At 41.2% G+C, this 18157-nt stretch overlaps 1 protein-coding gene across 9 annotated transcripts in view; it reads left to right on the top strand.

The window, feature by feature from the left end:
* The window catches only part of LOC120111032 (uncharacterized), a 35202-nt gene that overhangs the window by 12258 nt on the left and 4787 nt on the right, over positions 1-18157 (top strand). For 3 of the 9 annotated variants that reach the window (XM_089924376.1, XM_089924378.1, XM_089924382.1), the window contains 5 exons: positions 6507-6604; positions 6678-8432; positions 11090-11812; positions 11896-12042; positions 12114-12242. In XM_089924376.1, the coding sequence (XP_089780502.1) occupies positions 6507-6604; positions 6678-8432; positions 11090-11812; positions 11896-12042; positions 12114-12242 (2852 nt within the window). Of the gene's footprint in view, positions 1-6506; positions 6605-6677; positions 8433-11089; positions 11813-11895; positions 12043-12107; positions 12244-12379; positions 12799-18157 lie in introns of those variants that run through there. The other 6 variants (XM_089924381.1, XM_089924380.1, XM_089924379.1 and 3 more) reach the window with 6 other exon arrangements.

Raw genomic sequence — 18157 nt, forward strand, 5'->3', positions numbered from 1 at the left:
AGGACTAGAGCATCCCTTAGGAATTTGAATAATCATCTAGCCTTTGTTTCACACTTTGAGCCCAAACATATAGAAGAAGCCGAAAATGATGTAAATTGGATAAATGCAATGCAAGAAGAACTAAACCAATTTACTAGAAACAAAGTGTGGGAACTAGTAGAGAGACCTTCTGAATATCCAATTATAGGTACAAAATGGATATATAAAAATAAGCTAGATGAAAATGGAATTGTTATAAGGAATAAGGCTAGACTAGTAGCAAAGGGTTATAATCAAGAAGAAGGTATAGACTTTGATGAAACCTTTGCTCCCGTAGCTAGACTTGAGGCTATTAGACTATTATTAGCATATGCATGCTCTAAGGATTTCAAACTATTTCAAATGGATGTAAAGAGTGCATTTTTAAATGGGTATATTAATGAGGAGGTGTATGTAGAACAACCTCCTGGTTTTGAAAACCATCAATACCCTAATCATGTGTATAAACTAAACAAAGCACTTTATGGGTTAAAACAAGCACCTAGAGCATGGTATGAGAGACTTAGTAAATTCCTATTAGAACATGAATTCTCTAGGGGAAATGTAGACACAACATTATTTCTGAAAAAGCAAAATAAGGATATGTTATTAGTACAGATTTATGTTGATGATATCATTTTTGGTGCTACTAACAATCGCCTCTGCGAAGAGTTTGCTGATTTGATGCAGAGTGAGTTTGAGATGAGCATGATGGGAGAGCTGAACTACTTCCTCGGGCTTCAAATCAAACAATCTGAAGAAGGCATCTTCATCAATCAAGCAAAATATATCAAGGAGATGCTCAAGAAGTTTGATATGGAGGGAAACAAATCAATCAGCACCCCCATGAGCTCATCATGTAAGTTAGACCAAGATGAATCAGGTAAATCCGTCGATCAAAAACTTTATAGAGGTATGATAGGTTCTTTACTGTATCTTACTGCAAGTAGACCTGATATTATGTTTAGTGTGTGCATGTGTGCTAGATATCAGGCTAATCCTAAAGAATCACACCTAGCTGCAGTTAAAAGAATCTTTAAATACTTAATAGGAACTAAGAACATAGGACTGTGGTACTCTAAAGAATCTAGTCTAAACTTAATAGGGTACACAGATTCAGACTTCGCTGGATGTAAACTTGATAGAAAAAGTACCAGCGGGTCTTGTCAATTTCTAGGAGAAAACCTAATCTCATGGTTTAGCAAGAAACAAAACTCGGTTGCATTATCCACTGCAGAAGCTGAATATGTTGCAGCCGGGAGTTGTTGTGCACAAATCTTATGGATTAAACAACAATTAGAAAATTATGGCATTAAACAAGATGCAATCCCCATTAATTGTGATAACACAAGTGCCATAAATCTAACTAAAAATCCAATTCAACACTCAAGAACTAAACACATTGAGATAAGACATCACTTCATAAGAGATCATGTATTGAATGGTGATGTGTCACTCCACTTTGTGTGTACTGATAATCAATTAGCAGATATTTTCACAAAACCCCTAAGTGAAGAGAGGTTTAGTGTGCTTAGAAGGGGATTAGGAGTGATTGATCCATCCTAGTGGGAGTTTCCACTAGATTAATTGATTTTGATGAGGTTAAAATAGAGTTTCTATTCAATGATCATCAAATCAGTCCTTAATTAGGTGATTTTCCCTCATTTGGCACGGCTATAGCATGATTTTTAAATACGTGCCAAGGTTAGAGACGACTCGAGTAAGTTTCAGAGCCGGCTCCTAAGGGGGAGTCGACTCGCGCATTTGCGGGAGTCGACTCGCAAAGTTGGCAGCAAAGGAGGAGTCGACTCGCGCATATTCTGGAGTCGACTCGAGGTCGAGTCGACTCGCGACTCAGGGGAGTCGACTCGCAGTCGGGATCCGACTTTTTAACCCTAGGTTTGTCGTTTCGCAAACACTTTTCCTCAAGCCGCCACTGTTCACAAAGCCCTAGAGCCGACTCCTAGGTCATCCCCGATCGTCTCCTAGGCCTTCTCCCGTCGATTCTTCGCCGGACATTGAGTTTCCGTCCGTTCCTAGGTCATTTCCGGTCCGTCCCGAGCTTCCTCTGTCCGTCCTTCATCGTCCTCAAGGTATTTTCTTCCCGTTTAGGTCAAGATGCCTCGTAAGGCCGTCGTTAGGAAGAGGTCCCGTCCCGCGGCCGTTCCCGAGCGGCGCTCCAAGGCGCGGCATGATCCCGCGAGGCAACCACCTCCGGATCGTTCCCCGCCTAGGGTGGTTCATGTTAGACCATTGGCCGGGAAGGCCGTCTCCACCGGGAGGTATGTCGATTTCGACTTCCTCTCCCGGGAAGGATTCACCATAGGCGATAGGCTTAGAGCCCAGGGTCTAGAGTACTTCCTCACCTTGGACCTTCCCACCTATCCTGGCCTAGTTCAAGAGTTCTACAGTACCGTCCATCGGGGAGATGGAGGTATTGAGGGCACCGTATTAGGTGTCCCATTACGTGTCACGGAGGATCTCATTGCCCATATCCTCCACCTTCCATTAGTAGGGGTAGCTCCTGCACATCCTGAGGATAGATTTGAGGCCCTTACGATCGTCTTAGGGCAGCCACCTCAGTCCCCCCTAGATGAAGTATCTGCTAGCTCACTTCCTATTGAAGTGAGAATCCTTTTGAGCATTTTGTCCAGGTCCATCTTCCCTAAGACAGGGAGATTTGATTTTGTGAATGAGAGGGACCTAGCTATTATGTCTTACATTCTTCAGGACACCCCGGTCAACTTCCCCAAGCTCATTTATAGGTATATGTGTGAGCCCCTGGATAGACCTAGGCTCTCCCTCCCATACGGGATGATATTCACTCTCCTGTTCAGGCAGTACGAAATTTCCATTCCTGAGAGGGAACCCTCTCGTGCCTTGCGATGGACTGATCGCTTGGGTACGGGGACCATGCACAGGATGGAATTTCGGAAGAAAGACGGGATCTGGGTTAGGAAGTCCACTCTCACTGCTCAGACCACCAGACCATCACCCAGTCCTGAGCCAGATTTTGACTACCCAGACTCCCCAGACCATCCAGACCTTCCATCCACTCCTCCTGCTCCTACTACCTCTGCCGGACCTTCCTCCTCAGCTCCACCACCTATGGAGGTCCGTATTGATCCAGAGCAGCTCCGGGAGCTGCGGCAGGAGATCGTCCGAGATTTGAGAGACGAGCTGCTCCGGGAGCTCCGAGGTTCCGTGCCAGCTCCCACTCCTGCACCCACTCCTGCTCCCACTCCATCCTCTGCATTGGTGCCATCCTTGACCGCCGTAACAGACATGACGGCTAAAGTGCGGGAAGAGATATATAATATGAGGGATTTGATGCAGGCCCAGTTCCGCAACATGAGTAAGATCACGAGCACCACTCGACAGTTTCGAGAGGAGATAGGCCGTGACATGCACACCACCACCGAGGGGGCCGAGCGCTTGTCGAATGTACTCATCGACAAGCTGGATGCACTTCAGACCTCGGTGACTGGGCTTCAGACGTCGGTGACCGAGCTTTCCACTACGCACAGCAGAGCCACCACGTCTATCATCACACAGCTTGGCCATGTGACAGAGGCAGTCGCCCTCCTCATGGAGCAGAGCCGATTGAGAGGAGGAGTCACATCCTCGAGAGGTGGAGATGCATCCTCGAGAGGAGGAGTCACATCCTCGAGAGGAGGAGCTACATCCTCCAGAGGAGGAGCTACATCCTCGAGAGGTGGAGCCACATCCTCGAGGAGGTCATAGATGATTTTGAGTGGTGTTTTGTCTTCTTTTGTATTGTTCTTGCTTTACTTATAGTATGCTCAAATGTATTCATCTTCATATCAATACAATGAGTAGACATCTTATCTTCATTTCTGTGCCAATTGACTGTGCCATTTGATGTTTGATTGTGCCATTTGTGCCATTGATTGTCTGTGAGTGCCTCCTTTTTGATATGATGACAAAAAGGGGGAGAAATATGTATAAAATATGTAAAAAGGGGAGAAATATGGATAAAATATGTAAAAGAACTCTTAAAAACACACACAAATTTGTTCTCAGTGGATTCGGTACCTCGAGGCTCATTATCTGTCTTTTGGAGCTCCTAATGGAGTAATCTCCAGAATCTATTCAAGGAATATTCGGAGATTAGCTGAATCGTACTCAAGAACAAATTGACAGATTTTCCCTCTAAAAACAAAAATTCAGTTCAAAAATTTCAAAGCATTAAAAGGAAATTCAGAAAATCAAAACTAGTTGAATGCATATGTTGAGGGGGAGAATCTGAATTTTAATCAAGATAAATCATTAATAACATATAAGCCAAACAATTGATTGCATAATATGAAGGCTTATATAATTCCAAATGAAAGGGGGAGCTTTAACTCCGAAATTTAAATGTTTCACACCTTTCAAACTTGGATAAATTAAATTTTTCAGACATTTGAATTCATTTATGGATTTTATTTCATTACTTATTGAGCAATTCATTTTACATATACTCAAAGTTTTGTCATCATCAAAAAGGGGGAGATTGTGGAGTGATTGATTAAAACCCCGTTTGATTTTGATGAGCTCAAAGCATTTGAGTATATCGTGTGATTACTAATGAATTCAATTGAGTGTTTCAGTGAAAATCCTGCTCAGTGTCTCTAGACTTGGTTCATAACCTTTTGGATAAGTTAAGAACTCTGCATGAACCAATGTCTGAGATTCGAGTCGACTCCCGAGTTTCACGAGTCGACTCCAAGCGTATCAAGGTCACTGGCACGAGCTCGAGTCGACTCCTAATCAGTATGAGTCGACTCCGACTGAAAACAGACAGAAGGATAAAAGAGCAGTTTTTCAGATCTTAGATTCGAGTCGACTCCAGTGGAACGCGAGTCGACTCCCAGCGGTACACAAAGAAAAAGTCAGAGAGCGTTTTATGGACTCTGAGATTCGAGTCGACTCCCGCAGTACGCGAGTCGACTCCAAGACTGTGCGACCATCGACAGACAGAAAACCATGTTACTGCCTCTGAGATTCGAGTCGACTCCCAGACAGCTCGAGTCGACTCCAAGACAAGCTTCACGTCAAAAGGCAGAAGACCAACTTTCGGAAACTGAGAGCCGAGTCGACTCCAAGAAAGTTCGAGTCGACTCCAAGACTGGATGAGCCAAAAGTCAGAGAATCGGGAGTTCGGGCTCTGAGATTCGAGTCGACTCCCAGACAGCTCGAGTCGACTCCAAGACAAGCTTCACGTCAAAAGGCAGAAGACCAACTTTCGGAAACTGAGAGCCGAGTCGACTCCAAGAAAGTTCGAGTCGACTCCAAGACTGGATGAGCCAAAAGTCAGAGAATCGGGAGTTCGGGCTCTGAGATTCGAGTCGACTCCCAAGATAGACGAGTCGACTCGAGTGGACAAAATTCAAATTTGGGTCCACGGACTTCAGAGGATGAGCAGACTCCAAAATTGCCAGGTCAGCGCCAGAAGTTGGCGAGTCGACTCCGGGTCAAGACGAGTCGACTCCCAGTCAAGACGGCAACTTTAATTCAAACTTGGAACAGTTGCCGAGTCGACTCCGGAAAAGCTCGAGTCGACTCCTGCTACAGCCGAGTCGATTCCTGATCGCGCGAGTCGACTCCAACCCACCAACGGTCACATTGTCAGGCTGCGCAGAGTGTGCAGAACAGCCAGAAAAAGTAGAGTAACGGCTAGTTTCCGTGGGGGTTGGCTTAAATAGCCACAGAAGACTGTAGCAAGACAGAGAATACACATTCCACTCCAAGCATTCGAGTTTTCAAGCTTTGCAAGTGCTCTTAAACGAGAAAAAGGGGAGATCTGCATTTACTGCTCCACCAACATCTTCCCAGCATTCAAAGCTTCCTCCTCCTGCTTTCAAGTCGACCACTCTTTCAAGAGGAGACCGGAGTTCCAGAAGCCACACCTCTTCACCATCTTAAAAGCGTTTGAGGGCTTCTAACTCCTTTACGATTATATTGTTTTAAATCTGCTTTTTGAGAAGCTATTTTCTGTTTTCTTCCATCTCGTGTATTTACTTGATTCAATCAGGGGATTGAATCAAGGGGTTCAAGGTTGGTTGGTGAGCCGGTTTTAAAACCAACGTGTGTAAGGGTTTGATTGTGAGCCCGGGAAAACAATCGGTGACGGTTCTAGTCGGTGAGCCTGGAAAAACCGACCGAGTTCGTTGTGAGCTCGTAAAACAACAAGTTTGGTTGTGAGCTTGCAAAACAACCGGCTGTAATCCAAGGGGGTTATAGTGAATTCCCAAGAGAAACTTGGGGAGTGGACGTAGGAGCAAGGGATAGCTCCGAACCACTATAAAACTTGTGTTTGTGATTGATTGTCTCTCCCTCTTCTCATTTCATATTACTCACAGCACATAGTAATTAATTAAATAACTTGCAATAGTTTTTAATTAATCATCCATAACGTTTTAAATTATCTAAATTATTTTAAAACCCAATTCACCCCCCCCTCTTGGGTTGTCTATCTGGGCAACACATACTCTCCCTTATCAGCCACCCAAATGAAATGCGATCCATTTCTGTTCGAAATGATGGGAGCACTCATGAACTTGATAAATCGACTCCTAGATCCGTAAGTCTAACAGATGATTCTGATATATTTGAACCAATTCAGCTTGACTTTTTTGGATTTATGTGATATGCAGCAGGCTACAGGTCTTACCCATCAAGAAGACATTGTGAGGGAAAATCACAGCTTCTCTTCAGTTACCCCTATTGCTTCTTATTTAGACGATAATCAGAAGCAAGTTGTCTTATACAAGGTTGAGAAGCAGACATCGAATGATTTGAAAAATATTCTAGAATGTCATGCATGCCATCTAACATTTGCTGACAAGGACACAGATATGCAACACCAGTTGTTGTTTCATCAAAGGAGTGTGAAGCGGCGTAGACTTGGCAAATCCATTGGGGACGGTGTCATCGTAAAAGATGGTAAATATGAATGCCAGTTTTGTCACAAGACTTTTAGTGAGATACATCGCTACAATGGGCATATTGGGGCTCATGTGAGATACCAAGGTCTGAGTGCTGAAGGACTGCCAGATATTATGACAAGAAAGATATTTAATCCATCCCCCTTAGTTGCAGTACCATATGGTTTCTCAGAGACTAATTTGGCTAAAGAGAATGAAGAAACTTGTAATGCAAAATCTGCTGATGAACTTCATGTTGATTCCTCTGAGTGCAGAATTGAGACCAAGAATCCTGAAATTGATCATAATGCAAAGTCTGGTGGTAGTAAAACTACTGAAGTAGCCTGCACAAGCATCTCTGTTGATGACCAAAATAATGATCATAATTTGACTAATTACAAGTCTGATGAGATTGTTCGGGAAAGAAATATCACAGATGACAAATCTGCTGCATGCATGGATGCCATATCTCCTTTTGTTGTTGATGTAAACAATGTGGCACAAAATTGCTCACGTTTTACCACTCGAGAAGCATCTACAAGCAATTATGTTGATGATCAGCCGAACAATATTGATATGATTGATTATAAATGTAAAGTTGTTGAGGCTAGTAGTGTTGAGGATCTCAAATGTAATGACAGCCAGGGTAATGATAGTGATGGAGGTGGTTATATATTAGAGGATATCATCGAGTCTAGCAATACCAAAGATGTCAAGCCTGACACATGCTTGGATGTCGTGTTTTTCCCTCCTAAAAATGGGGACATTGCAACCTGTGAAACTATGACTGAAATTGGTCCTTCCTCCACGAGCATTTCTGTTGACAACGTTAATGATTATCATATGACTGGCCACAAATCTGAGGAGGTTGTTGACATTAATAATGCCGTGGGTGTTAAACCTACTAATAATGAAATCGATCTTTCTTCATGTACTATGATTCCAGATATTGGAAAATATGGCACTGATGAGAAAGTCAACTCAGAAAGACATTTGCTAACCATATCAGGTAATGAATCATCTTATGGGATTGAGACTTTTGCAAATGATATTCTTTCTAGCTCCATGGAAGAAAACATTCTTGATGAACCTGATACATCTGGCAATGGGTTGAAAACTAAATTTGCAGGTTGCCATTCATTTTCTGACAAAGAACCGGTTATTGGGAATATAATGCCTGATGAATTTAATGCTTCCTGTACTGACACTACTTTTGTCAATGGGCACACTGGGGTGATTGAGACTGATGCACATCGTATGTTTGATATTGACATGAACGAATCTGTGCTTGAAGAAATGGATAAACCTGGTAATGTGCTGGAAACTTGCTTTGTTACCAGCAATGCTGGATGCGAAGAGGTTGTTCTGAGCAATGTTGTTGCGAACAATGATCGAACAAACTCCCTGCAGGGTAATGTGGCTGGCACATCATCATGGGTACATTCAGCTGATGGTGTCCCAATCGTTGATATGATCCCAGAACAGGTAAAGTTATTTCAAGCCTAGATGATAGTTGGGGAGAAATACACTCAGTAACCTTCAAATTTAGAAAATTCTTATAATAGCATCACGTTACAAACGACTGTCTTGACTGCAAAACCTTTTCATCTCGATGGCTATAACTATAGTTTTTTCGAGCACCAGCCATGCAGGAGAATTTGTGACTTACATCAAATTGGAAATTAAGTGGAAGCCATTTAGAGGTTCTGTACTTACAATATAGCAGTCCCAGTTATTTAGATTTGATACGTCTACTTGTGTTCCTTAAACCTCACAAAAGCATGCATGCACACTGGTATAACCGATGTACACCCGTAGGCTCTGTAATTGTCTAGATGATGCCCGTGCCGGAGATGTCCAACCAGCACACAAGTGAGGTACCGATGTGTTTCACAAATGCTAGAACTACTTTAGTTATTTACTCTTTTCTGTTCTAGTATTGCTAAAGTGGGAAGTAAGTTTAATTTAAAATTGTAGGACACTTTTTAACTCACTCTTCTTTTTTTTCAGAAAAGTGCTTTTAAGTTCTGAGGATATAGAGATCAGTAGAGCTGGTGCTTTTCTACTGATAGTGTTTGCTTTCAATGAATAACCAGGAACATTTTGGTGAAGTGCTACTTGTAATGATCAATAAAACTTATGATTATTTGATGATTTACCATGCACATTTGCATATGCAACACGTACTTGTGATGGAGTCTAATCTGTTTTTCGTGCCTTGTAGTTTTATATAGAAGCACCCACGTGTTATGTCTTTTTTTATGTTGTCACTCTGCTAGTAAACTATGGCTCCACTTTTATGTGAACATGTCGGAATAGGTGAACTCGTTTTTGATGCAAGTTTACTTGTAATGATCAATAAAACTTATGATTATTTGATGATTTACCATGCACATTAGCATATGCAACACATACTTGTGATGGAATCTAATCTGTTTTTCGTGCCTTGTAGTTCTATATAGAAGCACCCACGTGTTATGTCTTCTTTATGTTGTCACTCTGCTAGTAAACTATGGCTCCATTTTTATGCGAACATGTCAGAATAGGTGAACTCGTCTTTGATGCAAGTTTACTTGTAATGATCAATAAAACTTATGATTATTTGATGATTTACCATGCACATTTGCATATGCAACACATACTTGTGATGGAATCTAATCTGTTTTTCGTGCCTTGTAGTTCTATATAGAAGCACCCACGTGTTATGTCTTTTTTTATGTGGTCACTCTGCTAGTAAACTATGGCTCCACTTTTATGTGAACATGTCGGAATAGGTGAACTCGTCTTTGATGCAAGTCTAGGTGCATATCTCATTGCATATAATGCCAAGCCTCTATTCATTTCCTGATTCTATCTTGTTTTCTTGATTAGTATCCCAACATGGAGCTGTGGGACCAACAATGCTATGCTTCATCTTCATGTGGAGCGTACTTTTTAGATTCAGTGGTCCTAAATAGGTGCACTGTCATGGATTTTGCTTGTTGGTTCATCTCTATAATATGTGCTTTTGTCGTGGAACTGACAATAAGATGTTCGCCAATCGGCAATTGCCCACTGCTTTTCATGATGTTACTTCGAACCTCCTTTAGCAGGAAAAATGAATATTACTGTCAGCATGAAAAATGAATATTACTGTCAGAGTAGAAATACAATACCATTGTTACATTGTCTGTTTTCTTTGTTTTTCTGTTAAGCCTTTGTTCCTTCTGGAGGATAATTTAGCACAAAAAAATGTTCTACTTTTATAGGTAGGATGATAGATATTGTCCTGGTTAAATACGGCTTTTTTTGTTTTTTTTTTTTTTTTTTTGGGTGGGGGGGTGGTTTATAACAATCAATCAATAGGGCTTGTGATATATAATTTTTTTCGTCCATAAACGAAACTACCCCTCGCTCTTCCTCTTTTCCTCAGTTTCCGCTCTGAGTTCGACTCCCTTTCCTACTGGCAATCCGTTCCCACTCTGAGTTCTTTCCTATTTTCTCCTTGGACAAATTTGGCCACCGACATCCCTATTTTCTCTATTTTTTTCACTATTAATGTGTCCCATCATTGGAAGAGGAAATCCTTTTGCTCTCCTGTTCATCGCTCTTCTGCTCTTCCCGTTCTTTCCTAGTTTCCCACCCCTATCAGTCGAAGTATCTTTCCAATAGTAGCTTCGACTTTCTTCTTCCGTAATTCGTAGTTTCCCACTCCAATTTTTCAAGTTCGACTCTATTTTTCCACCGTTTTTTGGCTGAGAATTGGGACTCTACGACATTCCGTCGTCGGCTCTTCCAGAAGCTTTTTGTTAATGCTGTCGCCTTTGCCCAACTCACTAAATATGTCAATCATTACAACATAATTTTTTTAATTTTATATCAAACACCAAATTGTTATATAGTTTTCTATGTCATTTGTTTTAAAATTTAGAAATGGTCAGAATTTAAAAAATAATAGATAGAGAGGTTGAGATGGCGCATTTGACATATTTGTCATAGAAAAATCATGATAATCCTTCATTGATCGCTATTCAGTGCTATTCTGTTCTTTGTTACAGTTATGTAGATCATTCATTAATGCATGATGTTTTACTCAAATATGTTTTTCTAATTTTGAAATGATATTATTAAAATTTATCGTTTGAATATAATTTGTGATGCAGACATCTAAGATGGCTCCAATTCAGAGGAGAGGCAAAGCACCTTCTGTTGGCTTGAAGAATATGGTCAATGGAAGGTGCTACTTCAGTCACTTCGTCCATTTTACTGTCACCCTTGTCAAGTCTATGTCTCGGGAGCAAAAGGAAAGGGTGACCGGCACTCCATTTGGACACATGCTAGCTCTTCCATATATTAAGCAGAGTAGGCCAGTCCTAGACACATTGCTTTCCTTTTGGGATGATAAGAAGGAGGGGTTTTGGTTTGGTAAAGTGTTAGTGCCTTTTGTAGGGAGTGATTTTGCACTCATCCTTGGTTTGAGTGCCACAGGCGATGAGGTCCAACTGCATAAGGAGGGAAAGGTTAAGTCTGACCTCATCACCCGATTTTTTGAGGGTGACCATAAAAAGGCTGATAGAGATGCAGTAAAAAATAAATTACAATATCTTGTTGGAAAGAGTGAAAAACAAGATGTAGAAGATTTCACCAAATTATGGGTTCTATATCTCTTTGTGACTATCCTCTTTCCATCCATACACTATTATATTCCTAAGGCATTATGTTCATATCTTGATGATTTAGACTGCTTAGGTTCATATAGTTGGGGTCTTGCCGTTTTTGCTTTTCTTCGCCAGCAGATACCTAGTCTAGCCGAGAGTGTGAGGACAAGGAACATCACCGGCAAGGGATCTACTAGGTATATGAATGGCTGCACTGTCGCTCTTGTGGTAAGCATTTTAATGTTTTTTTGTAATTCATTGTTGAGATATATATTGACTTCAAATATGATGGTTATATTGGTTTTTGGCAGGCATGGGCTGTTGAGCATGCGAACAGCCTTCTGGGAAGCCACTGGCCACCGTTCATGTATCCACGTCTCCTGCGTTGGAGCAACGCCCTATTCCCTCGCAAGGTGGACGCGATCGCCAAAGTTATGAAAAACTTAAAAAGATTTCAGGTTTGAATGTTCATTTCTAACATCGCAACTATTTTAACTTGATGCAAAACTTAACTTTTCGCCAGCATTAGGTGATCGAAAAGCTAGAGCCTAGGGAGGAGGAGTTGCACCTTCTCTCGCGAGGAAGGCCACAAGTGCGGGCTCCAATAGAGATGCGAGGAGATGAAATTTTGCAAAAGGGTGTGCACGATATAACTCAGGTCTCTGCATACTCTTATTTCCATTTGGTACACTTACAACCACTTGGTAGACATTTATTTCTATTTGGCACTGCCCCTCTTTTCAATTGGTACACAATTAAATGCATACACTAATTAGGATAATTGTGTTGTTTTAGTTTCCGTCATCCAGCCAAAATGAGCGACATCCAATGGAATGCCTAGAGACACGAATGAGAGTGATAGAGAGGTCCTTAATCGCACATGGCTTTAATTTAGAAGACCCTCAAACATTTGGGTATGCCGAAGGGAAGAATGCTCGAATGGCCCTGTTCAATAAAAGGCTGTCGAGAGTCGAGAAGATCCTCCGAGACGAGGGACTTTGATACCAACTTTTCATTCTATTTTTCTGTTCTCTTGTCCCACATCGGTGTGGCATATTGTCATCTGAACATCTCAATGGATAATGCAGCAATGGGTTAGTGTTCTTGATATCATGAGCTGAAATGAGAGAATGTAGGTTCAAGCATTCATTCATTATGAACATATCTAGCGGAAAAAAAAAAAAGATTATAAATGTCATCTGCTACTTTCTTAATTGCCATAAAGAAGCATCATTTGCGATGCTAATCAAGCCCCACCTAATTTAATGTATTACAGTCTCTTACATTTTTAAGACTCGTGCATTCATGCCTTTTCTTTCTATAATCCGATTTTATCCTTAGCCTTTTATATATATATATATATTATTTTCAACTATGTATTATAATATCTTTTTTATCATTTTTTATTAAAAACTAAAAATAAAACACTGCTGCGCATCACCTGGTAATAATGATCAATGCTGGGTTCACTCGAGATGTGGTGGAGACTGGTGCCGAACATGATTAGGTCCGTGGGTGATTGTCTTTCATATCACCCGGTGAAGTGAGCTGCGACTGGTTGTGGGTGATTGTCTTTGTCAACCAAGAGAAAAGAGATTTCACCAAACCATTCCAGAGTAAAACCATCCGTGTATGGATGGATACATAGTCATCCATGTACTGACTTGCCTCCTGCTATCGCTCGGCCACCTCGGTGCCTCTAAATTAAAAATAAACTAGAAACTATCAACCATCCTTTTGCTTTTGCTAGATCTCCGTATAATTTCTCCTACTATTGGTGGTCTGCTTCGCGGGGTCTAGTTTATAAGTACATGTAAAAACCACACTTTCCCAAACTCGTCAACGCTATCTGTCTCCGCGTGCAGACATCCTTCGTAGAGGACTCCTCCATTTCCAACCAATCAACCCGTCCTCTCTGGTCTTCTGTCAAGCCGCCTCCAGGTCTCCCATTCGCTCACCGTCCGATCAATATCCGACGGTCCCGATGCCATCCACACCATCTTATAAACCCGTGGCCCCCCTCCTTTCTTTTTCTCTCTTTGATATTTCTTCTGTGGGGTTGTACCAAAACAATCGACAGAGAAAAGAGAAAGGAAAACGAGGAAAGGAAAGGCAAGAAGAGACGAGGGGAAAAAAGAAGAAGATTTATTTGCAATTTTATTTATTTAGTTATTTATTTATTGATCGGTTCGTCGCCGTGGACGGGGAGAGCTCCCGACGCTAAAATGCGCGCGTCGGGCTCCCCTGCTGTCCCGCGCCGCCTCCCCTCGATCTAGGGTTTCGATTGTAACCTATCTCTTTCTCTCGTCTCCTTCTCGATTTCTTCGCTTGTTGTCTTTAATCATGGAGGGGAGGAGGGTTTCGAGGGCAGTGGCGGCTTTGTTGGTTCTTCTTCTGGCCGTCGTGGGGCCGGCGGCCGCCTCCGCCTCGGTCTGCCCTAGGGTTTCGGCCTGCCAGTCGATCCTGGGGCGGCCGGACTCGTGCCCGCGCCTGGCTTCTCCGGTACTCGGTGGTAATCTGATCGGCGTCATCGAGGTGAATACCTACCACAGCTAGTTAGGGTTTTCTTTAATTGTGGTTCTAGTCCGGAGAATCTCTTGAGGTGTCATAGATTGGTATGATTGCTGTAACAAAATATCCCCCCTCCAAAATTTGTTCTTTTTCACCTTTTCTTTTGGTATGAAAATAAATTTTTTTGGACAACGTCTATCTTTTATTTTTTGGTCTGGGGGGATTAATTTATTAACTGTTACATTTCGGTGGAGACTGAAGAGAAACGAATATCTTTGATTTCGTGAATTATTATACAAAAGCTAGCTTTCGATAAGAAAAGGTATTCTTTTGAGATATTAGGAATTTTGAGATATCTTTTCCTGACATATTAGTTATTATACTCATGGTAAGAACGGTAAGATCATGAAAACAAACTCTATATGTGACATTAGCTAGCAAAAATAGTTTCTTAGTTGGATACACAAGAAAGGAGCTTGTCTTGTGTGTGGGAGTTTGGTTGGAGATATTAATCCAGGGAGGAAAAAAAAGGGTCAGAGAGGGCATTATGATATAAGTTTATCGTCTAATTATGGGGAAGTGGATGTTGAATTGGATATCATGTATCTATAACTGAAGGATGTTTGCTTGGATATTTAGAACCTCGTTGTCTTTATGGTGCGACTCGTGTTTCAAAATGCCTAAAAAAAGACATTGAAGAATAGGATCAAGACTTTGGGAAGAGGACTTTCATGCTTATACTTCAGATTCTGATCAATCAGTGGTGAAGTCAAATTGTATTGTTTTGATTTTTTTTTCTCAATGTTTTTAGGATGATAGAGTCTATCAAGATGGAAAAGATGTTGATTGGAGAGAATCTTTGTGAAATCCTAATTTTCTTTGTGCATGCAAAATACTTATCAGGGTGCTCTTTTTACCAATTTATGCTCATTATTCTTGAGGGGCTGCCTTCGACTTTTGAACATATATACCTTCCATTATGTGAAGACAGCTTTATATCATCTTGTAGTTGGTGGATGGCTGTGGCAATTTCCCTTTTAATCTCCATATCTTGCTTACGAGTTCCAACACTCCTAGGTCTCATAATTACATGCCAGCACACCATCTTAATTTTTTTAAAAAATGTTAACTATTAACAGAAGTGGGTCCCACTATTTTAAAATCTTTTCTTAATTGAGATCCCATGCGAAGCCAGTGTAATTCTATTGTCACTTCTTTCTGCTCTTGCCTAGGGACATGCATGGGGTTAGAGAGCAGGTTCTAAGATGTGTGAAACAGGTCCACCTATCCAAGTGTCTGGAAGAATCCGAAACTAGAATCTTCTAAAATTCAGCCATGGGAATGTGTATATTATATATTCATCTTTAAATATGTATTCGTGTATGATGAGTAGTGAGCTAGATCTAGGCTCTTTAAAGTTCATCAAGTTTGGTAAAGTGGTTGTTAATTATTATTTTTAGACTTGATATATTTCATTTGTGAGTGCCAAAAGTAGGCATATAACCATGATTTCATCATGATTTGATGGTATGAAGTGTCAAGGAGTGTCATGGAATGTCCCAAGCGTCCAACAAGTCAAAAAACCTAAAATTTGGAGTGTCCAAGGAACACTAGTGGGTTCCTGTTTCTCCTTATCTGATTAGGGAGTTGAAACAAGATAATGATTTGGACTTGGAGTCTTTTTTTTCCCTCGAAGAAAAAAGAATTTGAGGCCATAACCCTAAGTCTGGCCGCAAATGTTATATATAGTAAGACGATTAGATAGCTTTAGTATATCTTCTTTTTTTTTGGGTGTCATTAGTTTTCCTAGTGGATTCGCTTGTTTCCTTTCACTTGTTGTTCTTAGACAATTCAATGTAATTATACATTCAATGGTGTCAGAGTTTTAGCTAACTGATTTGGACTTGCTCTGATGTTGTTTTAGTGAGGCTCTTTTGGACTTGCTAAAATAAGCATTTATGTTAAGTTTATTTTCTGAACTTTTTCCATGGAATTGCAGCACAATTGTTTAGTGAACTGAAGGAAATGGACAAGAACATAGCATGCATATGATGGAACTAAAGGCTTACTCAGATAAACATTCTTTTAATTTATTCTTTTTGAATGTGCGATAACACATGTACTGGTGTGGTGAGAACAATTGCATTTTTGGCATGGTCTGATATAGTAGAATGCCATAGACTCTAAAGAAGTAACTAGAATGGCATGAACATGTGTATTGAGGACTTGAGGAGGTGCCTGTAAGGGGAGCTGCTCGAGTTTGTTTTATCAATTTATGAAGAGGAGAAGAAGATGCTAGCGATTTGGAAGAAAGTTGTGAAAATGGACTGAAAAAGCTCACAGTATCTCTAGTACTAGCACATAGTGGAAGTTTTTGACAAATGAAGATTCATAATGCTTTCCCTAAAAGATTAGATCTAGGCTTGTGGTTGCAATTGTGGTTGTCGGCTAAGTTATTAAACATCAAATGTTTATTAAAAAATTCGAAGTATGAGATTCATACTTGAGTCAGAAAATTCCGATTTTGTTATTATTATACTATAGCATTCTTTGGTTCGAATCAGGATTTAGATTGTGGTATGAATTTGTTTTATGTCATACAATATTCACTCTGTTGTATGGTTATGAGCTCAACACAAGAGATGTGCAATAATATGCACCATTTGATATTACAATTTGGCATGTACCATGACATGTCATAGCAGTATTCTGGCATATTATTATGTAAGAGTTTGGAACTTGACTACTTGCAGGTTGGTTATTATTTTCCTTTTGCAAACATCTCCAGTACTCTTTTAACTTTTTTTTATGTAGCTTTTTTATCCAATATGATGTTAATCCATGTTTGTTATTGGTACACCTTTCCGTATAAAGGTGTAAGGATTATGTTGAGAACTTCTTTATCAAAGGAAATTGCATTTCCCATTGGGCATAAAGATGCTAGTTTTTTTCTAGAAGGGTAAGAGTCTTGGATGAACACTAGTCTTGAGGTATGTCTACTTGTCACAAAGTATCATGAGAGTTCACTTGAACTGAGTTTTCCTAGTGTAGCTTAGTATTCTTTTAGCATATGTTTAGTTATGATGTGTTTCTTGCCATGCAGTTTCATGCAAGGTCGAAGGAACCGATATCGGACACCGGTCCGATTCTCCGGCGAGACGACTCGGTACGGGCCGTGCCAGGCCCATACCGAAAGAGAAACCATGGGAGAGAGGAAAAGAGAGAGAGAGCAAGCGGGGGAGGGAGGGAGAGAGAGAGGGTGGGATGCCGGCGAAGTGCCGACTGAGGCTGGAGGAGGCTGGCCTCGGCCGAGGGTAACGAGGCTGCCGCCGCTGCTTCTGTTTCGAATGAAACAGTGTTCGGCCACGGCCTTAAAAAAATTTCGCGATTTTTAAGTGAAGTCGCAAAATCTTGCCGACTTCACTTAAAAATCACGAAATCTTTTAAGGCTGCGACCGGACCCCATTTCGTTGGAAACAGAGGCAGCGGCTGTGACCTCGCTACCCGCAGCCTTCGCCGGCGTCACACTCTCCCTCCCTCCCTCCCTCCCTCCCCCGCTAGCTCTCTTTCTTTCTCTAGCTCCGGCAACGCGTTCCGTTGCCGGAACCGTACTGGTAAGCCACCGGTACGGCTGGAACCGTCCGATTCAGGACGATTCCGCCGACCCTGGTTTCATGAGCTAGTTACCAGTTGCTGTTGGTTCTTGTTGGCTTTTATAGATAAGGCCATGACGAGTGCATTGTGTTGTTTTGGAGGATTTTGGCGAGTTTACATGGACCAATCTGTATTGGCTCTTACTGATCGAGTTGGCTTGTGAACCGGTTGTACCAGGCCATTTTGGTGCTTAACTTGGAAAGTCATCTTCTGTAGATGTTTAGAATTAGTTTCGGAGCAGTATGTAAGTTTCTCTTTTTCTTTCAACATCCAAAAAGTGAGAAGGAAAAAAGAAAAAGAAGGATTCTTATGGAATGTAATTACTTTTCTTTACTAAAAAAGGCTCTTATGTTCAGGAAACATAAGCACAATGGCTATGTTTCATTAGCTATAGTTTAAAGAAAAATC

Source organism: Phoenix dactylifera, chromosome 7 (assembly GCF_051530095.1).
Source record: "Phoenix dactylifera cultivar Ajwa chromosome 7, Ajwa_hap1_PhDact_Kaust_v1.1, whole genome shotgun sequence".
In the NCBI taxonomy this organism is placed as follows: domain Eukaryota; kingdom Viridiplantae; phylum Streptophyta; class Magnoliopsida; order Arecales; family Arecaceae; genus Phoenix; species Phoenix dactylifera.